Raw genomic sequence first — 23,495 nt, forward strand, 5'->3', positions numbered from 1 at the left:
CTACCAGGCTGTAGCCAACCAGGAATCGGTCCTCGGCCAGCACAGCCAGGTGCTACAGAGGATGGCTGACGCCCTCCGTGGGCTCAGCTCAAAGATCTCCGGAATCCAGACCCAACTTGGTGCCTCCGCTAGCCCGGAATCTGCCCCTCCAGCTCCGCCACCCCCAGCGCCATCAACTTCAGCTAAGGAACCATGGGTTGCCCCGCCCAATAAGTATGATGGAGATTTTGGACTTTGTCGCCCTTTTTTGATGCAGTGTGAGATTGTGTTTAACCAGCAACCCCAGTCATATTCCACGGATGGAGCCAAAGTCGCTTACATCATGGGTCTTCTCTGGGGAAGCGCCCTGGATTGGGCTACAGCGGTGTGGGAGATGCGGGCCTCCACTTCCTCATCCTATACTGAGTTCACCACTGCTTTTCGCCAGGTTTTTGATCATCCCGTGCGGGGAAAGGATGCTTCAAAAAGATTGATCTCTCTCCGCCAGGGTTCCTGCAGCGTCGCTGACTACTCAGTTGAGTTCCGTACGCTATCAGCGGAGAGCAGATGGAACAACGAGTCCCTCCAGGCCGGCTTTTCCAACGGGCTAAGCGAATCCATAAAGGACGAATTGGTTTCCTACCCCGAGCCTGGAGGGTTGGAGGAATTGGTTACCCTGGCCATTCGTGTGGACAACCGTCTCCGGGAGCGGAGGCGAGAGAGGACGCGCCGCTTTCCTGGTCACAACAACTTACCACGGGCCACACCTCCAAACTCTGCGGGCCGAGCTCGCTCGACTGAGGTTGCCATCCTCCGAGAAATCCCGAGGCGTGACTCTTCCCCAGCTTCGGAGCCGATGCAACTTGGCCGCTTCCGGCTCAACCCGGAGGAGCGTCAACGCCGCATCACCGAGAACAGCTGCTTGTATTGTGGTCAGCCTGGCCACTTTCTCGCCTCCTGCCCTCACCGTCCGTCAAACTAGCAGGCTCACGAGGGAGGGGGAGGATCCTCGTGAGCCCAACTGTCTGCCCTCCGTCTCCTCGTCCACGTACCCAGTTGCAAGCTACCATCAGTTTTAAAGGCCAGTCAACTAAACTTTTGGCTTTAATTGACTCTGGAGCTGATGAAAGCTTTTTGGATGCAAGTGTTGTGAAGCAGCTAGGTCTTGCCACTGTGAGTCTGGACCAGCCTCTTGAAGCTAATGCCCTGGATGGACGTCTCCTGGCCCAGATAACCTATAAGACCGAGCCTGTGCGCCTCCTGTTGTCGGGAAACCATCAAGAGGAGCTACGTTTTTTCGTTATCAATTCTCCATTTGTTCCCATTATACTTGGTCATCCCTGGCTGGTTAAGCATAGTCCCCATATTGATTGGTCATCGGCCAGAATTTCAACTTGGAGTCCCGTCTGTCATGCCATATGCCTCCAGTCTGCTCTGCCTCAGTCTGTCCCCTGTCAGGTGTCAAGCTCTGAGACCTCTGACCTGTCACTGGTGCCTCCAGAGTACCATGACCTCCAAGCCGTGTTCAACAAGCAGCAAGCTCTCTCCCTGCCTCCTCATCGCCCCTATGATTGGGCTATTGACATGCTGCCGGGCGCTCCCCTCCCCAGCAGCCGCCTATATAGCCTCTCCAAGCCTGAGCGGGAGTCCATGGAGAGGTACATCAAGGACTCCTTGGCGGCTGGTCTTATTCGCCCGTCGTCATCATCACCCCTTGGCCTCAATAACATCACAGTCAAGAATAAGTACCCTCTGCCCCTCATGACTTCCGCTTTTGATTCTCTCCAGGGAGCCACATTGTTCACTAAACTAGACCTCCGCAATGCTTACCACCTGGTCCGGGTTCGAGACGGAGATGAATAGAAGACTGCCTTCAACACCCCCCTGGGGCATTTTGAATAACTGGTGATGCCGTTTGGTCTCACTAATGCCCCAGCTGTCTTCCAGAGTCTGGTCAATGACGTCCTACGTGACATGTTGGATCATTTCGTTTTTGTTTACCTGGATGATATCCTGATTTTTTCCAGAGACCTGTCAGAGCATGTCATGCACGTCCGCCAAGTCCTTCAACGGCTTCTGGAGAACCGCCTTTGCGAATTCCATGCCCCTTCAGTCACCTTCCTGGGCTACATCGTGGCCGATGGGCAGGTGAGAATGGACCCCACCAAGGTCAGAGCGGTTCTTGAGTGGCCAAGCCCGACCAGCCGTAAGCAGCTTCAGAGGTTCCTCGGGTTTGCCAACTTCTACAGACGGTTCATCCGCAACTACAGCCGCGTTGCGGCCCCACTAACCGCTCTTACCTCCACCTCCAGACCGTTCCTGTGGACCCCTGTAGCAGAGGCAGCTTTCCAAGCCCTCAAGCACCGCTTCACCACAGCTCCTATCCTCATCCAGCCAGACCCAACCAAGCAGTTCGTTGTAGAAGTGGACGCCTCTGAGATTGGGGTGGGGGCGGTCCTTTCTCAGCGCTCCAGTGAGGATGGCAAGACACACCCCTGTGCCTTCCTGTCTCGCCGTCTCTCCCCAGCTGAAAGGAACTATGATGTGGGGAATCGTGAGCTCCTGGCGGTGAAATTGGCACTGGAGGAATGGCGACATTTTCTGGAGGGGTCTGAGCTTCCTTTCATAGTGTGGACTGACCATAAGAATCTGGAATACATCCAGTCAGCAAAGCGACTCACCGCGCGCCAAGCCAGGTGGGCGCTCTTTTTTGGTCGTTTTAATTTTTCTTTGACGTACAGACCTGGCTCCAGGAATGCCAAGCCCGATGCTCTGTCTCGTGTGCATGGGGAGGAGTCTGAGCCCAAGCTCCAACCTGACACCATCGTTCCCTCTACCTGTGTGGTTGCGGCTGCGGCTGTCACCTGGAACATTGAAAGGGAGGTCATGGCAGCACAACAGACTCAGCCTGACCCAGGTAACGGTCCCCCCGGGCGCTTGTTTGTTCCAGACCCTGTTAGATCTGGCGTGTTGCAGTGGGCTCACTTTTCCAAACTTACCTGCCATCCTGGAGTAACCCGTACCCTAGCCTTCCTCCGCAGGCGGTTCTGGTGGCCTTCCATGACAGAGGATACTGGGTCTTTTGTTTCTGCCTGTCCTGTTTGTGCCCAGAATAAGCCCTCCACTCGGGCCAGTGCCGGTCTGCTGCGCCCCCTGCCTGTTCCACACCGTCCCTGGTCGCATCTGTCCTTGGATTTCATCTCTGGTCTGCCCGCCTCCGACGGTAACACCGTTGTACTGACTGTCGTTGATCGCTTCAGTAAATTTGCTCACTTTTTGCCCTTGCCTAAACTGCCTTTCGGCCCGAGAGACTGCGGATCTGCTGGTCAGGGAGGTTTTCCGGGTCCACGGTCTTCCCCGTGATATAGTGTCTGACCGTGGCCCCCAGTTCACTTCTGCTGTCTGGAAGGCTTTCTGCTCTGCCATCAGTGGCACCGTCAGCCTGTCATCAGGGTTCCATCCTCAGACCAACGGCCAGGCCGAGAGGGCCAACCAGGCATTGGAGACTGTCCTCTGCTGTCTGGTGTCTGCCAACCCATCCTCTTGGTCCTCACAACTTCCCTGGGTAGAATATGCCCATAACACCTTGCCATCGTCTGCTACTGGGTTGTCCCCTTTTCAATGCCTTTACGGCTATCAGCCCCCCGTTTTTCCTTCTCAAGAGGTAGACATTCCGGTTCCGTCTGTCCAAGCCCATGTCTGTCGGTGCCGTCGGACCTGGCGGCGAGCCTGTGCTGCACTGCTCAGGGCCTCTGGCCGTTACCAGCGCTTGGCGGATCGTCATCGCACCCCTGCTCCGGACTACTCCCCCGGTGACCAGGTATGGCTCTCTATCAAGGATCTACCCTTGAAATCGGACGCTAAAAAACTGTCCCCCAGGTATATAGGTCCCTTTCCCATTGTCAAAGTCATTAACCCCTCTGTGGTCCGTCTGAAGCTGCCCCGCACTCTCCAGGTTCACCATTCCTTCCATGTGTCCTGCCTCAAACCTGTCTCTGCCAGCCCTCTAGTTCCTCCGGCCCCCTCGCCCCCACCTCCTCGTATGATCAACGATCATCCAGCTTACACCGTTCGTCGTCTCCTGGACTCTCGTCGCCGCGGTCGCGGCCTGCAGTATCTCGTGGACTGGGAGGGATATGGCCCGGAGGAGAGGTGTTGGGTCCCTCGTCGCCTTGTCCTAGACGCAAACCTTATCCGGGACTTCCACAGGACGCACCCTGACGGGCCTGGTAGGTCGCCCGGGGGCGCCCCTCGGAGGGGGGGTACTGTCACAGCCTCTCGCCCTTGACATCAAAGCGATCGCCCTTGACACCTGCTACGCCAGCTGACACCTGCTACACCAGCTGACACCTGCTGACCCCCCCTTCACCCCAGTACACCAGCTGGCCATCAAAGCAATCGCCGCTCTTCCTTGACATCAAAGCGATCGCCATCACCCTTAAAAGGCCTCCACTGTGGACCAGTCTTCGCTGGAACGTCGCCATTCATGGACTTCTGTCTGCCTGCCTACCTGCCACAGAGCCACCTCCTGCTCTACCCCCGAGATCGGTCACTTCAATAAAGACTGGATTCTTCCCTTACCTGGTTGTCCCATCTGCTTTTGGGTTCCCTCCCGATACGTGACACACAGTTGATTTGGCATATTTGGGCCATATTTGCTCTTATACATGTGGGCCACTTCAGGCTCACATCCATTTTGTCAGGGCCAGAAGAAAGCCATCAGTGCCACATCATTGCCTGAAGTGGCCCACATCCGGATGCTATCTGGGGGGGGGGGGGGATAAGATAAGATACTTTATTGTAATTGTGTGCATACAACAAAATGTCATTTGGTGACTCTCAGACCAGCAGCACTAGACAAGGTAAATGATTAAAAAAAGCAAGATAAAATCAAGGACAAACAACATTTAGTATAAATAAGTGTGGCAGTAAAAATAAGTGAGGTAGCAAAAATTGTGATGAGACAATAAAAGATAGCAGCAGAGATGGATGGAAGCTGTTCAAAAACATGCAGAGAATACATTTCATTTGTATGTGTGTACAAAATGACTAATAAAGAGTATTATATTCTTTTAGGAGACTAGCAAGTGGCAGACAGCAGAATTTGACGAGGCACAAGCTGGGCAGAACAATGAAAGGTGGGAGAAAAATTAACTCATCTGTGATGTCCAAAATATTATAGATGTCACACATTTTTTATACATTGTTTAGTGGAGTTTTTTGTTTTGACTGGGCAACATTAAGAGAAAGATTAAAGAGTAACCAAACCTCAGCTCATATTTGGTGAAGTTTCAATATTGTCTGACAGGTAGAAGCAAAGCCTGACGGTTATTTGCAACCAACATCTTGTCTGCCTCTTGCAATGAGCAATCACCCAGGTTTGGAAAGACGTGACTTATAGCCAATTGGTGTCTAAATTCAGGAATTACACAGGTTGTAAGAACACGTTTGTGCATATTGTAGCGAATTCAGGGAGCAGTCCGGGAACCACCACAGCCGGGACGCGAACCCATGTCTCTCGCTCCGCAAGCGATAACGTTAACCAGTTGACTAAAGGGTCCGACCCGTTAGTCAAGGACCAACGTGTCTACTTATTCATGCACGTTACAATATGAAAAATTGATGAATGAGGCCCATTTTTTCCTGAACCAGATCTCTACTGAGCAGAGTGTGTAATACCTAGGACACATCTCTTCAGCCGTCCAAAAAAGATCCGGTCATTGCACAGCTAACGCTGAAAGTCTTTGTGATTGGTAGAAAGATGTTGACCCAGATGCGGACATACTAATGCAGGAGGACTGATAGTTTACCGAGTGTAAGACCAGTAACACAAGCAGAGAGAAAACAAAAAAAAAACAACAGGCAGGTTTTTCTACAAGAACATGGAATGAATGCGAGAGAGCAGGTCAAAAAACAAAACCCAAAACAGAACAATCTCTGGAGAATAAGGAGAAAAGGCCCACTAATTACAAGACACCGCTGGTGCAGGGAAGGGTTGGTTGCAGGCTAGCAGGACCAGTGTGCAGGTCAGGTGGCGAGGCAGGTGTGGTGGACGGCAACCCCGTGACAGTCTTGAAATGTAATTCAATTCTTATGTCCTTGCTGTGCAAGGCAGACACATATTTATTCGTCATACTTATTGCAATTCTTCTTCCGTATAAATTTCGCCGCGTAACTAGCCCCGTAGCTGTGAGAAAAACCTCATACATCAAGACGATCGGGAATGGTGCGCTACGACTTTCCTTAGCGACTCGAGTAACTATGGCGACGAAAATCGCAATAAAAAAAAAATCGCGAAAAATTTCCCATCGAAAAACGTCGTCACTAAAATGATCACACCCGCTCCTCTTTGGAGCCACGTTACTTTGTAATAGTTTAACGTAGAAACATGGTCGAAGCTTTAAACGGTTCCCAAAAATTCAGGCCTTGTTGAGCTAAAACGACATTTTGATATCTTGTATGGTTTTTGCGAAATCGCAGCTTAAGTTTTGTGCATTTTTTAGACCGTTTCAGAATGTATAGTGGGTGTGTATGGGGCGGAGTGGTCAGAGCTAGAGTGCTTTGCATGACCCACACCGCCATCCGCGAACATTTATACCACCCCCCCTAAAAAACTGATTTAACCTCTTTTAATTCCCTCATTTTTTCAACCGTCAGGGACAATTTATACATCAAAACGTAGGTAAATTTGTCCTCTCTCACCCAGTGTGACTCTCAGTGAGACAGGACTTACGGCTTTTGAATAAATCGCCTCCAAACACCGAGTGCTGACCAGAACTGCCATAGACTGTCATGTTAAATAAATTGAGCTCTAAGTTCGTTAAAAACTCAGAGCTCAAACAGCTCCTATACTCCTACACCGTAAACAGCAGGTTGTGGTGACCCACATCTATATATCGAGAGACATTCACCTAAGAGGACGGTGTACCTTTAAGGCAGGGGTCGGGAACCTTTTTGACTGGGAGAGCCATAAAAGCCAAATATTTCTAAATATATTTCATTGAGAGCCATATAGTATTTTTAACGTATAATAAATTAAATATGTCTTACTTTTAATGCGACTTCTGGTGCTGCATGGTTTTGCTGATGGCCTTGTAGTCTGGTTCATACGTGGTGAGGTTGAGCTTCATGCAGGCGTTGAGGCTTCCATCAGTTAAACGTGAGCGTAGGTTGGTCTTAATGTTCCTCATATGCGAGAAAGACTGTTCACATGCATATGTAGAGCCAAACATGGTCAATACGGCAATACTCACACGCTGCATTGTGTGGTATGTCACAGGAAGCTCGTTCCAAGTTTTAAGAATCAGCTGGTCTTCAGGTTGAAGACTTTTAATTTCTGTCCACTTGTTCCCTCGCCAGCTCTGCTCGCTGTCGCGCAAGACTTTCCAACTCTCCATTAAGTGACTTGAACTTACTCATCCACATGTCTGATGCCTTCAGGTCAGCAACTTCCAGCTCAAAGTCTCCGATAGAGACCCCGGGGATGCATGTCAGGTCGATTTTGTCCACTGCACACTCATGTGGATGAGTGATGAACTTGAAAAGACCAGTGCGCGCACGAAATTCTCCAAAACGTGCTTTGAATGACTGCAGGAGATTGAACGTAAAGCCAGCTAGCTGCTGGAGATCCAGATGTTGAGTGGAGTCACTTGCTAAGCATGCATCTCTAAATTGTTGCAGTCTTTCAAAGTGCAGAAGACGACCTGTTTCAATGTCCCTGAGAAAGACTTCCAGCTTGCTTTCAAATGCAAACACTGCTTGTTGAAGGGATGAGATTGTATTTCCAATACCTTGCATTTTCACATTGAGCTGGTTCAGATGGCCAGTTATGTCCACGAGATAGTGAAACTGCAGGAGCCAGTCAGTGTTGTCTAGCTCAGGATGCTTGACGCCTTTCATTTCAAGAAAAGTCCGGATTTCACTCAGGCAAGCTGCAAAACGGCTGAGCACCTTCCCCCTTGACAACCAACGCACGTTGCTGTGTAAAAGCAGACCGGGATAATGATTCCCAACTTCTTCTAACAGAGCTTTAAACTGGCGATCATTTAAAGCTCGGGCAACAATAAAGTTGACCACTCGAATGACCAGAGACCTCACCTCGCCAAGCTCCTGGCCACACGTCTGAGCGCAAAGCGCCTCCTGGTGCAGGATGCAATGAAAACTTAGGATGGCTCTCTTTTCATGTTCACGGAGAAGCGCTACAAATCCTTTGTTCTTCCCCAACATACAGGGTGCACCATCAGTACAGACAGAAATATGTTTATCCATCGGTAGTTTTTTTTCTTTAGCAAACTCCATGAAAGACATGAATAAATCCTCTCCTCTTGTTGTCCCTTTCATTGGCAAAACAGCCAAGCTTTCCTCACGCAGTGTGTCACCTGCAGCATACCTGGCAATGATACTGCACTGAGATAGATGGCTAACGTCTGTTGACTCATCTAACGCGAGAGAAAAGTATGTCCCGGCGTTTATGTCCTTAATTTGTGTTTCCTCGACTTGATTTGCCATCATGATGCTACGATCGTGCACAGTTCTTGCTGACAGGGGCGTGTCTTTTATTCGTTTGATTATCTTGTCTTTATTTGGGAAGTCATCAAACAGTTCATTGGCCACATCAAGCATGAATGTTTTGGCATACTCGCCATCTGTGAATGACTTTCCATTCCTTACTATTGCCAAAGCCCCCGCAAAGCTAGCGGAATTCCCGTCACCTTGCTTGGTCCACACACGTAGTTGCTGCTGACTCGTCTGCACTCTCCGCTGTAGCTCCTCGCATGCCCTTTTCCTGCTGTCCCCCGCTGGAGATTTCGATGCAAATGAAGCATGGTGCGTATCGAAGTGCCGCTTTATATTTGACCGTTTCATCGATGCAATTTTATCATTGCATATTAGACATACCGCAGATCCTGCTCTCTCCACAAATGCAAATTCCTCTGTCCACGCAGCCTGGAATGCACGGTAATCATCGTCTTTTTTTCTTTTCGCCATCTTTTCCGTTACAAGGGTTGAAGCGGATAAACTAGTAGTTGGCTATCTGATCAAATTGATTTCTTCACCTTTACAATGACCCGGACATGCTCGCGAGCCATTGGTTCCCGACCCGACCCACGGGTGACCCGTGACCCGTGAAATTTATCTTCAAAACTAATTTCTGTTTACTTTAAAATGACACAGTATTATTAAGAAATATCACAAGTATTTTAAAATCAGTTCCAAACTGATTTTTTTGAAAAAAAAAATAATTTTCAACTCAAAATTGTCTGGGAGCCATATGCCGTCACCGGAAGAGCCATATATGGCTCGCGAGCCATAGGTTCCCGACCGCTGCTTTAATGGAAGAGGCGAGGGGTCAGATAATGCACTTCCGCTTCCGGTTCACAGTCAGTTCAGTGTCGTTGTCGAACGTATGACATGCAAAAGTTGGAGCTAGTAAACTACCTCGACTACGTCTACTCTCACGTCTCCTGTCTCGTTGTTTTCTAACTCCACAAGGTACACATACTATAATATATCAGCCTCCCCACTGAAGCCTTGTGACGTTCTTGGGGGATGGGGGGGGGGTTGTTGGTACAACTTGTACTTTTGGAGCTATGAGGACAGCAAGCAGCAGGCACAACTCAAAATTTCTCCAGAAATTTTATAGTTTGAATATACTAGGGTTTTTTTCCAGGCTCATGAAAAACATAAATTTTAAGCTTTCTGACATTAAAACAATCCACGTTGTGTTGACTGCTCTGGTCAGCTGTTAATTAAGCAAAAACATCCAGCCATCACTACAATCCAGCAGTCTTTTCAGGTTTTTTTTTTTTTGGTATTTAATTGTACTTTTGTCAATATATGTTTGGTGTTTTCAGGCTTCCTTGACATTTTTTTATAGCAGCGACTTGTGGCAAACAAGAGGGGTATAAGACTACAGCTCCGTCAAACAGTTCAGCCGGTTTTTGTTTATTTGCTCTTTGCGGTTCGTGCATTTACAGTACACCATAACAAACCTTGACTTTTGGTCTGTAATTCATAGTCACTCAACAGATTGACATCCGTTAGCCTTATTTTAGTGGAAGGGATCGCAAAATGACCCAGAATGCACTGAAACACCCGTCTGAAAAAAACCTCCCATGCCTGACCGTTATGTAAGGAGTACTTCTCCGTGGGTTTGATGTACCGAGGGGGCAGAATTCATTGATGAACACAGTGTGTTCAGAGCAATATGCAAGGGACAAACTCACTCACTCACTCACTCACTCACTCATACACACACACACACACACACACACACACACACACACACACACACACACACACACACACACACACACACACACACACACACACACTCTCTCTCTCTCTCTCGGTTTGTGCGTGCGTGTGTGTGTGTGTGTGTGTGTGTTGGTGACGATGTTTCACATCAGCGGATTGTGCACCGCGCGCCCTCCTCTCTTGGCGCATTACGCACCAAGATCCATTCATCCTCATTCAGGCTAGGGATCGCGCCGCTTGAATCTCATTTCATTTCATGTATTTTATTCTAATTCTATTATGGGTGAAAATGAAATGATGGAAGTCGATTGGCTGAGGTGATGCTTTTGGATCCTAGGTTTTGGGGAGTGATGTAATGGGGGTGTGGGGCACAACCTACAGTTTCCACCAATGGAAATATTGGCAGGATTCAACACCCATTTTTTGGGCGCTTGGTATAAAGCCGGTTTATAGAATTCGCAAGTGTTCATACACAGTAGCGCATTTTGCCGGAATTTCTGCGTGTGGAGAGTGAAAGTCTGTTGAAAATTTAAAAGGTATTTAAAAGCTTTTTTTCAGTTAAAACAGACGCCTTGTACTCTGTGTTTATCTATTGTATAGAACAAATAACTGGCCACTGTGGACCACTCAAAATATAAAGGCGAATTACATCATAGCTATGTGTTGTTTCTGGTAGTTTTTGCATGTTTTGTGCAGGTTCATATAATGCAGAACCACATCTTTAAAGGTGATGCAGTAGGCAATGTATTAGACATGAAAGTGGCCCCTTGGGGCGAGTGACAGGTTGTTTTGTGTGGGTTTTTTTGTGGCTTTTTGGAAAGTTGTTTTCTCAAATGCATTCATTTTAGAGACTGTTAGAGCCATTTGAGTTCATTTTTTACTCTAAAACGCTGTATTTTCACCTCTATACTTTTAAACAAGAGGAGCAGAATAGAATATATGTTTTTTTTCGGTGCTTCATTGACTCAATTCTAGATTTTAACCAATTTATCGCAGTGTTTCATAGACCGTCAGTGGACTGGATTTTACAGATTTAAGTCAAAGGACGTTTTGAATTTAACAGGTAAATCTACCAGTTCATCAGAGAAGAACCTCAGTCTGCACTTGTCGTGTTTTATTTTCTTTTTTGGGCAGTTTTTGGTGGTTGAAGTCTGGTTGTTGTTATTTAGATGGCAATTTAAATCTAGTTTACAGTATTCAATTATACAATACAAATCATTTGATGCCCGGCTAATTGTAAAAAGGGAAAACCCTGAATTACCACTCAAATGGCTCCAGACTAAAGCGTTTTCATGTTTTGCTGCAATAACAACCTTTATGGGCAACTCCTGGAGTGTGAGTTACACATCAAGAGTTTCCCACAGAGTTAGCCTGCGTGCCTCACACTCACTCCTCTTCCTCCTCTGTCTCCTTCAGCCTCAAGATGGAAAGCAAGTCTTATGTGGTCAAGGTGAATGATAATGGAGTCCATGGCAAAAATGCTATCAATGCAAAAAGCCTCAATGGACATGGAGTCAACGGGAAAGGAGTAAATGGGAATGGGATTCACCACGTCAATGGGAATGGCAGCATATATCTGGCCAAAAGCAAGAGCCGCAGGCAGAGATGGGACATCAAGCCTTCGAAGATGGCCAACAACACCCTTAACCCCATCAGGGCCATCGTGGATGGGATGAAGCTCAGTCCCAACCCGGACAAACCAATGATTGCACTTTCCATAGGTGAGATAACCTGTTAACGATAGATACATAAACAGATAGATGGATGGATAGATTGACAGACGGATAGAGCTTTCATGGGGATAGTGAGATTACTAAACAATACACAATCCAACGATCCTTCATTTTGTTCATACATCAACAGTACTTTTTTCTATAATAATTGAGCAAATTTTAACAGTGAAATGTTTCATCGCTCTGCCACTATCTGACCTCTCCCTGCTGCATGTATCATGGCTATATACCAGGCTTACTGTTAAAACTCATCCACAGGAGACCCCACGGTATTTGGGAACCTGCCCACAGATGATGCAGTACTACAGGCCATGAAAGATGCCATTGACAGCAACAAATACAATGGCTATGCTCCTTCTATTGGTGAGATTTACATTAGCAAAAAAAAAACAAACACAAAAAACCCCAAAAAAAACACATACCATCAAGCATAATGAGCATTTTGTAAATATTTCAGCAATATTACATACTTTATTGTGGGACAATATAAGAAAGGAGCCAACACATTTTAGAAGTGTACTGTGGTTCCTGATGAGCAGAGATGTAATATATGCGGAGGTCTCTGTCCAGCCTCTCCCTACTTTTCCTTTTCACACGCAGTTTAAATCAATGTAGCTGAACAAAATTATATAAAAAATGTATCTCAATTATCTGCCTTTCCACACTTGCAGGTTACCAGAAGAGCCGGGAGGCAGTCACCAACTTCTACAGCACTCCAGAGGCTCCATTAGAGGCAAAGGTGCACAGTCACACATGCCTCCTCAACACGTTCCCCAGTGTTACTACTGACTTGCTCCTCTTTCCCCTTCAGCCTCTGCACTGTCAATATTACTCACTATTTACTCACCTGGAGGTGGAAACTCTTTGTTTAGAGATATTGAATGTAGTATTGAATGTAAAAGAGTTTGCTTCAAGTGATGTAAACACTGTCCCTTCCCAACTGCACCCTCTATCTCGCTCCATTTTTCTTTACCTCCCCCCATCCCCCTTCCTGTTCCTCTAGGATGTGATACTGACCAGCGGTTGCAGCCAGGCAATTGACCTGAGTATCAGTGTCCTGTGCAACCCGGGAGACAACATACTGGTTCCACGTCCAGGCTTCTCTTTGTACAAGACCCTGGCTGTGTCACTGGGCATCGAGGTCAAACTGTACAACCTGCTGGTGAGTGGGAGGGAGGTTGGCCCTTCGGTCTCCTCCCCCTCCTCTTATAGCCTATCTCCTCTTCCAGCCATATAGCCTTCCAGCCATATAACCCATGCTCTCTGTGACCTGGTTGTCATATCACCTTAAACAATGTCTGGTATGAAAAAACACTATCGTTAAGCCATAAAATTCAACATTTTTGAGGGGTTTTTCTTTTTTTCCATCACATAATTATACAAACACTGTAGACAATGCTATGCAAATGACTATAGTATTTTCTGTGGGTTTCTCATTATGTTGCTGTAGAAAGTGTTTCTATTGCATTACTATAGAATGCTGTAGTACATGGCTACAGTGTTTGTATAGTAATGCAAAAAAAACCAAAAAAAAACAACAACAATGCAGGAAAATACTATAGTAATTTTCTATTTTCTGTGGTTTTACTACTGTCCACTTTCAAAGTCAACTCAAAGTTACTCCAAATTTACAAGTAGTCTATTGCCCCAAATCACCATTCAGTCCTATAGGGCTTTACAGTCACATTACATTCCTTTTTTTTTCTTTTCTTTTTTTTGTTTTTGGTTATCCTTACATCACTGATTTGGATGAGAGAAAACTCCACAGAGGAAAAACAAATGAAAGAAACGACGGGAAGACCGGCAGAAGACAGATCCCTCTTCCAGGCTGGATAGATGTGCACTAGTTGCCAAGTGGACAGAGTAGACAGATACAATAACCACTCAACCAGGCCCTTAAACTATATACTGTACAATTATTAAGCCATAGCAAATTAAACAAACCTCATGATTACATAAGATATAGCAAACAATGTAGAACACACACACACACACACACACACACACACACACACACACACACACACACACACACACACACATATGTTTATATGTATGTGTGTGTGTGTGTGTGTGTGTATATACATATAAAAGAGTCAAACATTCTCCCCAGTAGCATGTCAGACATCCGCCACACATAGGTGGTATGGCCCCATGCATCTACACCAGTTTATTGCCCTGTTGCCTTGGGGAAAGGGAAGAGCTCTCATGTACACAGGAGGCAAACCAAACCAGAGCCAACATGTGGCTGACTCCCTCGTGAACAAACCCATTCAGTAATACACAGAATCTGATGTGCTTTCGTATGGGACATCTCGCATTTTGTACCTCCAGAAATTAAATTGAACGAGAGAATTTTAAAGATGTCTTCTTTGCCCCAGATTGCCACGGTGAACATATTTAGTGGTTCAGGATGAGTTCTGCAATTTCTCCACAAATGGGGAGCAGACCTCTGGTGGGGGATTAGAGACAACCTCACAAAATCAACCACAACAGCACCTCCAGGTTTAAACTTTACCAATATAAAGTCACTGATTGGCCATCGCACCATCCATGAAACCTGATGAGAAACAATACTGACAAACAGCAATAACGACAATAATGTTTATAAACAGTTTGGACTGTGGCAGTTAGATGGGAGATGGGACGTGTACATGTGCATGGACAGGTGACAAGAAACAGTCTATCAAAAATGGGGACACAGAGAAATGTCAATAGAGAGTTTCATGTGGGGTACAAAGTCTGTAATGAACTGGCGAGGACAATGCAGAAAATACTTAGACTATGGGGAGAGGTTAGGCAGAAATGAGTTGGGTATTTTTTTTTACACACATCTGGTAGACATTAATCATGTTGGTGAGAAACACACACACACACACACACAATACATGTGGGGGCCCCTCATTGACTACATTCATTCCCTATCCCTTAACCCTAACCTTAACCATCATAACTACATGCCTAGCCTTAAACCTTACCCTACCCTTAACCTAATCCTAATTCTAACCTTAACCCTAAACCCAAATCCTGACCCTAAAATAGACCCTTTCCCTCATGGGGACCCATAAAATGCACCCAAAAGGCAGGTGGTTTCAGGTTTTTGTATCCTAATGGTACAAAAACCTGGCACATACACACGCACGCACGCACGCACGCACGCACGCACGCACACACACACACACACACACACACACACAAATTCAAGAAATTATTACTGGCATCCTTGTTAGTTCTGTTTTCTACATTGAGGATTAAGGTAATCATGTATTTGTCATATGTTCACTCAGAAACATGGGTTACTTCAAAACTCTATCATCAAGGACAAATGGGCTTCTTCTTCCTTTTCTTCTTCCTCTTCTTCTTCTTCTTCTTCTTCTTCTTCTTCTACATCAGTCATAATGCAATATATGATTACATGATACAGTACAATCTGATAGAAAATGACATCATACATTTCAATCTGATATAAAAAGTGGAGTCCAATACACTTTACCTATCTTTATTTGTGAAATCGCAGCGGTCAGCAGCGGCAGACAAACAGTTCAAATAATAAATGCAACAAAAAAATTAGGTTGAAAATGCAGTAGTGAAAACAAATACCATACATTCTACATGGTGTAGCATCGTGATGGTGTCTCTTCAAAGTAAGTAAGAATTACTGCTAGTAATAAAAAAGAGGATATAAATAAGAATATGAGTAAAGCAATATCAAATGAAGAAATAGCAAGTCAAAAGATATAATGCTATTATAATAAGTAATACTACTCATAACTGTAAAAAGTGATGAAAGAGAAATATGAACATGTGAAAGTTGTGTCAGATCATTTGCCTCAGTTCAGAAGATAATTTGAAATCATTCAACACGTATGAATGATTTCAACCTTCAGTGTCATAGGTCTATGAACAAAAAGATAATAAAAGACCATTTTCACCCATATTTATCTAAATGTGTAGTTCCCCCCTCCGCACTTACGTTTTTTTGCATTCAAACAACCCCAAACCAAAGCAATGTACTGTTGAATTAAGTGTCCAGGTCAAGGACACTTGGAGGACATGTGGCTAATGAACACACTTTGGCTTGTTCTGGGAATACGCCCACTGCAACGTCAGTTGCTGCAGTCACTCTTACCACAGGGTCAGCAAACTACAGACCCACTTCTCCCAGCTGTAGTCCCATGGCCTTTCTAATGCATGTGAAACAGCATCGGGATGACTGATGTATTGTCTCCGTTTGCAGCCTGAAAGGTCTTGGGAGATTGACTTGCAGCACATGGAGAGCATGATTGATGAGAAGACGTCCTGTGTGATTGTTACCAACCCCTCCAACCCATGTGGCTCTGTCTACAGCAAGGAGCACATGCAGAACATCCTCAAAGGTCAGTCATTATGTGATTGAAAAGCACACTATAGCAAGATGATTCAAGTCAACTGCTGTATTGGAATGATATCTGGCACAGCAGAGTAAGCCACAGGGACATCTTGGATATTAGTCCTGTCCCGCTCAGGTAAACCTGCTCCAACACAAAGGCTCCCTTCTGTGTGTCCATCCAGCACTGAAAATAAACCACGTACAAGGCCTAAAAAACAAACGTTATGTAAAACATTGGCAAAAAGTAAAAGTAAATAATCACTATATTTTTCAATCAGAAATGCAATAGTCAGTCTTTTGCATCTCTGATTCAGTTACTCTTTTTGACTGGGCAATGTGATAAAACTAACCAATATCGCAATAACACTGAAATCCCTTTGTCCGAAATACCCGAAAGTGAGAAGTTAGCCTAAAGTTATCGGTCATTTTCAACTGGGTTAAAAATCTCTATTTTGGGTGTCCGGGTAGCATAGCGGTCTATTCTGTTGCCTACCAACACGGGGATCGCCGGTTCGAATCCCCGTGTTGCCTCCAGCTTGGTTAGGCATCCCTACAGACACAATTGGCCGTATATGCGGGTGGGAAGCCAGAGTGGGTATGTGTCCAGGTCACTGCACTAGTGTCTCCTCTGGTCGATGCTGGTCGATGAGGCGCCTGTTCGGGAGGGAGGGGGAACTGGGAGGAATAGCGTGGTCCTCCCTCACGCTACACACCCCTGGTGAAACTCCTCACTGTCAGGTGAAAAGAAGTGGCTGGTGACTCCACATGTATCGGAGGAGGCATGTTGTAGTCTTGCTCTCCCCAGATCGGCAGAGGGGATGGAGCAGCGACTGGAAATGCTCAGAAGAGTGGGGTAATTGGCCAGATACAATTGGGAGAAAAGGGGGGAGGGGGAAATAAATTCAAAATTGTCTATTCTTCTATTTAACAAACAGGGCAGGCTGCATTTTAAACTTTTTTTTTCTTCTTGTGTTGCTGTAAAGCCTCTTGAGGCAAATTTGTAATTTGCGATATTGGGCTATACAAATAAAATTGACCTGACTTGACTTGACTTGACTTGTTAAGTAAAGCTTTCTTGTATTGTCAAATAAAGATCTGGTTACACTTGGATAATGTCAAATGACCTTTGAGTTAGAAGATGAGGTGCAAGAAAAATGGGAAAAATATAAAGGTAGGGACCTGGAAAACAGAAATGATTGGGTCATTCTTGGTATGGTAGCATCTTTGGAGATGGTGGATTCCTTAAACATTTATGGAAGATAGCTGATTTTAGCTTTTCTTGAAAAAGGGGGTCTGCACAACAGCAATTCTTGATTCCAATTACCATCTCTCCAAGCCCTTATTTGCTCACAACACCCCTTTCATTTCATTAATGATCAGTTATCGATACAGAATGAGGAAACAACACAAATGTATGACTTATGCTTCTTTTTTTTTAATCTTATAGAGGCATTCAACACCTGATCACCGTCATCTTGCAGAGATATTTATCATGTTGACTCTTCCTTTCCCCAGTGGCGTCCAGACACTGTGTTCCAATCCTGGCTGATGAGATCTACGGTGATATGGTGGGTGGAAAGACATGCACAAACACAGAGCAGAAAGAAACACACCTACATGGTAGAAACGAGTGTATACATGCGTTCCACACCAGTCCACAGAAAGCACGGCACTTTCTGTACTCCATTTTTTTTTTTTGCCGTGTTCGTTTCCGCTGAACTGTAATGCACAACAGAGGGGCTCACATTACAGTAAAGGTTGGCCAGTTGCGAGGCACATTCTTCACCACAGTGGCAGGGGAGGTAGGGTTTGGTTGGTATTTTCCCTGCCTCAGCTTGGCTTGACTCAGAGAAGAGGGTTCGACATCCCCACATCAGCACAGGGAGGATTATCGGCAACACGGTGTGAATGAGGCCTGGGAGCGGTGGAGAGAAAGGGGCTATAGGCGTGGCATGGCAGGGCACGAGGTCAACCAGGATAAGCAGAGGATGTGAGCAAAGGTGAAGGCAGTAGTGGCGTGTGTGTGTGTGTGGCATGTATATGTACCGCAAACTGTGCACACCTATAACCGAACACACGTAGGGAACACACAGACTCAGGCACACACAGATTAGCACAGAGACACACATTAACATACCTGTAATTTAAGGCGCATTGCAGTCGGTTGCCCTTTCAATTGAGTTTATTAGCTCTATGTCTTTTGGGAAGGTTGAAAAGCCTAAATGTATGTTCCTACTTTATGTTCTCAATGTTGACGCCTTCAGCAGGTTTAAAAGAAAATAGGTTTTCTCCACGTAGAGTTGAGGAAGAAGGAGGTTTGAACATTAAAAAATGGTGCAGTTCCTCCCTCGGTAATGACAATTGCCGAGGGCGGACATTTTTAAATTTGGGGTCACTGAGTGCATTCAAAGCTTACATTTGGGTTTGAGCTGGATTCTATTGGCTCTGTTTCCCTCTCCCTCATTCTTGCTTTGCCCATTCAACATAAGCAGACCAGAATGACTTTGCACTTTTTGAAACATGTGTTTGCGATTAATGCCTCTACGAGGTTTGTCGCTGCAGAAGAGAGGGAATGGGAGGGTCCGGGAAGCAAGGGGTGGGGGCTCTGGTTTGGGAAAAGGCCTCTTTCTTAATGACTGATGGCCCAAGTCATAACTGCAATCTTGGGGCCCCAGGTTTCAAAAAAGAGCTCCGACTTGAGGTCTGTCAGATTTAATGGTATGCCATTCATACCGGTTTTTGTCCAATAGGAGATGGGGCAGCTCCCCATCCAGACAACTGGGCCAACATCACAGCTAGACATTTAATGAAAGCCAGCTTAAAGCAGTTACTGTTCTCTTTCACTGTTTCACTTTTTCTGGTTTCATCTCTCCCTCGCCTGGAGAGTCGTTCCATCACTTTTGTCTTTCCTCCCTTGCCCTACTTCCCTCCAGTCTTCCTATCCATCCCCTCACCCCCTATTGACTTACCCTATTGGTTATCTTTTCTTTTTTATTTAAATATTAAATTGATTTTCTTTACCTATCAGAGTAAGATATTGATTGATTGATTGATTGCAATGCTTAATCATTTAATCAAATCAGTATTCAAAATTGTCATAAAATGCTAATTTATAGTCTTATACACATTGGTTTGTTCATTGTGTATGTGTGTGTGTGTGTGCATGTGTGCGTGTGTGTGTGTGTGTGTGCGTGTGCGTGCGTGCCTGTCTATATGTACTCTTTTCAAACAAATGTGTTTTACACACAAATGCAAGGACACATATGTGGTGTTTGCAGCCTGGATTCTGGGCCAGTGACTTGCTAACCTACATGTAGCGCTGTGTTGAACCGTCAGATCCATTTCATTTTTAATCGACAAACAAACACAGCTGGATTGTACTCTTTATTGACTCATGTTAAGCCCACACGCTCATGTATGGATGGGTACATGTCCAGCAAAGTTTTATAGCAAAGTTCTGGTCTATCAGCTTCTACCAGTGTTTCACTGTACGTTGCTGGTGGTTTAATGTCCACGGTGTTCTCTAAAAGAACCTTTGCCCCCAGCTGTTGTTTGGTTATTTGCATGACTTTGGGTTCATTTACTGTCACCAGGTCTTTCCAGATTGCAGATTTCACTACTTGGCATCACTCAGCAGCGACGTTCCCATCCTTTCATGTGGCGGTCTTGCCAAACGCTGGCTGGTGCCGGGTTGGAGGATGGGATGGATCCTCATCCACGATAGGAACAATGTATTCGGCTCTGAGGTACATCATTTTCAGACTGCATTCTAGGAGGTGATAGAATGAGATAGAAAGGTAGACTTAAAGAGACGGCACACATACACATGTGAAATTGATTTGGGCACAAACAAAAACACAAACACATGCACATGCACAAACAAAAACACTAATATTCACACACACACGAATTATTATAAACCATGTACTATTTATACATACTGTATTTTCTTTTTTTTTCTCTCTCTCTCGCTGTTGCTCTCTGTGCAGATCAGAGATGGCCTTGTGAAACTGAGTCAGCGTATCATAGGAGCAAACACCATTGTCCAGGGGGCACTGGAGAGCATCCTCAACAACACACCTCAAAGTTTCTACCACAGAACCATCAGCTTCCTCAAGGTAAATACGAGGAGAGAGTCATTTTTCTGCATTCATATTTGAACAAAACAATTTTTAGGTCACCTAAATACAACCCAGCCAATCTCAACTGAGGGAGAGGTCTCTTTGCTAGATGCATGCACACACACACACACACACACACACACACACACACACACACACACACACACACACACACACACACACACACACACACACACGCACACACACACTTATCCTTTGTTATTTCCTTACTTAGACGATGAAGGCCTCGGACATTAACAGTCTATATTTGCATATGCAGTATGCGTCTTTGCTGAAAGTTCCTTTGTATCAGAAGTAATCAAACAATTAATCACAATAAATCTAATTGGTGGGGTGTTAATGTGACGCTAATACACTAGCATCCCAACACTGAGGTCCCACCATTGCAATTAGCCACCAAGACTACATGTTACATTTCATATACATTTTATATATTTTATCTATTTTATTTCATTTGATATTTTTTCATATTACATATATTTTATGTATTTTATATATATTTTATTTTATATATTTTTTTATATATACACATTTTACATATTTCATTTTTGCCACACCAGTAATGGCATCATAAGAGAAACATAAGATACTAATACACTGGTAATAGTAGCCCTGAGTAATCTTGGGTTTTCCTCTGATAATCATGTCCTTTGAGTGATATTCTGTTAGTTAGGGCTACATTGATGTATAGGCGATATTACAAAGTCTACATCGCAGTCTTATTGAATGGATCATTGATTTTCCACAGTCCAATTCAGAGATCTGTTTCAATGAGCTGTCCATTGTACCTGGTCTCACCCCAGTGATGCCCTCAGGAGCTATGTACCTCATGGTAAGTTCAACAAAATGATACGGTACACTAGTGAAAAAAAGATCCCATCTGTCTCCTCATCCAGGTTTTTGAATAGTTCTGTCATTTTTAGTTAAGTGTTGTGGTAGGAACTCCTCTACTCGCAGTATAGCATTTATTCTGACTTCTCACTGCTGTGTGCAAAAAGAAGAGGTGAGTTTTAATTTGAATTTGAGTTTGGTGTAACTTTATAATTCAGTGGGACTTGTCTGTTTATTTCCAGGTTGGGATCGACATGGATCACTTCCCAGATTTTAAGAGCGATGTGGACTTCACAGAATGCTTGGTGACTGAGCAGTCTGTCTTCTGTCTGCCTGCCACAGTAAGACACCATGTTTCTTTCTGTCATGACTACATCCATCTCTCATCACTCTTGCTGTTCATCCCATCCCATCGTCACTTAATCATCTATCCATCTATCTATCTAACTGTCCTGCTATACACCCATCATGCCTTCTTAAATCAAGATGTGTCAGTGTAATATATTGTGATTTAAAAAAAAACAAATGTATCTATCTCTCTCCCAGGCATTTGAGTATCCAAACTTCTTCCGCATTGTGGTGACAGTGCCAGAGGAGATGATGGTGGAGGCATGTGGACGGATAAGAGAGTTCTGCCAGCGCCATTATCGGCCCCGCAGCCAAGACAGCAGTGAGCTGGACCAATGACCGCCCGGGACTGAGACAGAATTGGACCAATGGGAAGCACACAGACCCAAAGAAAGATAGAGGGACAGACACACAGACAGACAGACACAGACACACAGACAAGGAGAGAGAGAAAAGACAGACAGGTAGGCAGACAAAGAGAGACAGAGAGCGCGAGAGAGAGAGAGAGAGAGAGAGAGAGAGAGAGAGAGAGAGAGAGAGAGAGAGAGAGAGAGAGAGAGAGAGAGAGAGAGAGAGAGAGAGAGAGAGAGAGAGAGAGAGAGAGAGAGAGAGAGAGAGAGAGAGAGAGAGAGAGAGAGAGAGAGAGAGAGAGAGAGAGAGAGAGAGAGAGAGAGAGAGAGAGAGAGAGAGAGGACAGAAAGGGGAGGGTACAGGTTTTGAGGTTTATTCCACTCAGGTTAGTGTGGTGGTGTATTCCTCTTTAGGCTTAAAGGTAACAGGACACAGTATCCCCAGGAACTCTACTCTACTTCTTGGAAACACAATTAATGACCATTATCTATCAATTGGACTTAATTACACTACCCTTTTACGAATCATTTATGTACAAATGTAGATGAAACTAGGATTTGAGTATAGGATCCAAGTAGCTCTGGCCCAAACTAATTGTTCAAATTCCTCTTTAAACCATGTGTGTATGCCTCAACCGTATTCCCCTACAGTACTGGCTGAAGCTATGGTTTATATTCAACTGTGGGATGGTACTAGGTCGGTAGGGTCAGCTAAGGTAAGGTTGCATAATTGCATAATTGTACAGTGCCACTACTAGGTGAACAAACTACTTAGCTTATTTACCCCCTGTATCAGTGCATGAGTTAATAAATGTTTCTTTGTGAGTGAGATTATTGGAGAACTGGTCAACTTGCAACTAAAGAAGGTTGAGGAGACCTAGATATCTTATGCCGGAACAGTTATTGGCGCTCAAGTCGAGGAGAACAGAGATCAGCAACACAAGTGTAGACACTGTGTAATGCCATCCAATTCTTAAGGTTGCTTCCTGACCAGGGAGTATTTAAACCCTTCCCTAGACCCACGGTTAACTTATGTTAACCAAGGTCATGTTGTCTGCATTCTGGTCATACATATCCAAGAGGAGTCAGCGTGGCCATCCCCGACCGTCTGAAACAGAGCATCACATCCTCTGCAACCTTGGTTTCCACAGGAGACAGCTCGTTCTTACCAGGACTGCTGCTTTGTCCAGTTGACCCTAACAGACAGAGAGATGTGAACCGAGACAGACCTTGTCCCACCACTCCCGGGTTAAACGTAGAGTTCCCAGGGACACTGTGTCATATTTCCTTTAAGTCTAAAGTGGAAAATCCCACCACAGTTGGAACTGGAGACACATAAAAAATCGGTCTCAAAACATATTGACGCGCTGAGGGAGCAAAGGCTATAATGACATATTTGCTGGTCCACGCATGTCGAGGGAATTTTCTGGTCTGAACCCAATTTAATGAGCAGATTTAATATTTATATTTCGTAAAAGTGACTTCT

At 45.1% G+C, this 23,495-nt stretch overlaps 1 protein-coding gene across 1 annotated transcript; it reads left to right on the plus strand.

Moving 5' to 3' along the window:
- The first annotated feature begins 10,639 nt into the window (after positions 1-10,639).
- tat (tyrosine aminotransferase) lies at positions 10,640-22,269 on the plus strand. The gene is made up of 12 exons (XM_056281693.1): positions 10,640-10,772; positions 11,653-11,957; positions 12,228-12,332; positions 12,641-12,708; positions 12,973-13,131; positions 16,207-16,345; positions 17,854-17,906; positions 19,932-20,084; positions 20,328-20,456; positions 21,229-21,312; positions 21,554-21,652; positions 21,858-22,269. The coding sequence occupies exons 2-12, from the start codon at positions 11,660-11,662 to the stop codon at positions 21,996-21,998; spliced, it is 1,428 nt and encodes a 475-aa protein (XP_056137668.1). The 5' UTR covers positions 10,640-10,772; positions 11,653-11,659; the 3' UTR covers positions 21,999-22,269.
- The last annotated feature ends 1,226 nt before the right edge of the window (positions 22,270-23,495 follow it).

Source organism: Lampris incognitus, chromosome 6 (genome assembly GCF_029633865.1).
Source record: "Lampris incognitus isolate fLamInc1 chromosome 6, fLamInc1.hap2, whole genome shotgun sequence".
Lineage (NCBI taxonomy): Eukaryota > Metazoa > Chordata > Actinopteri > Lampriformes > Lampridae > Lampris > Lampris incognitus.

What these genes read in the sequence shown, in the direction of transcription:
- tat (XM_056281693.1), top strand. Translation starts at nt 11,660, where the DNA reads ATGGAAAGCAAGTCTTATGTGGTCAAGGTGAATGATAATGGAGTCCAT. An exon ending in CATGCAGAACATCCTCAAAG is followed by an intron (nt 16,346 to 17,853) that starts GTCAGTCATTAT and finishes TCCTTTCCCCAG; the next exon opens with TGGCGTCCAGACACTGTGTT. An exon ending in GAACCATCAGCTTCCTCAAG is followed by an intron (nt 20,457 to 21,228) that starts GTAAATACGAGG and finishes GATTTTCCACAG; the next exon opens with TCCAATTCAGAGATCTGTTT.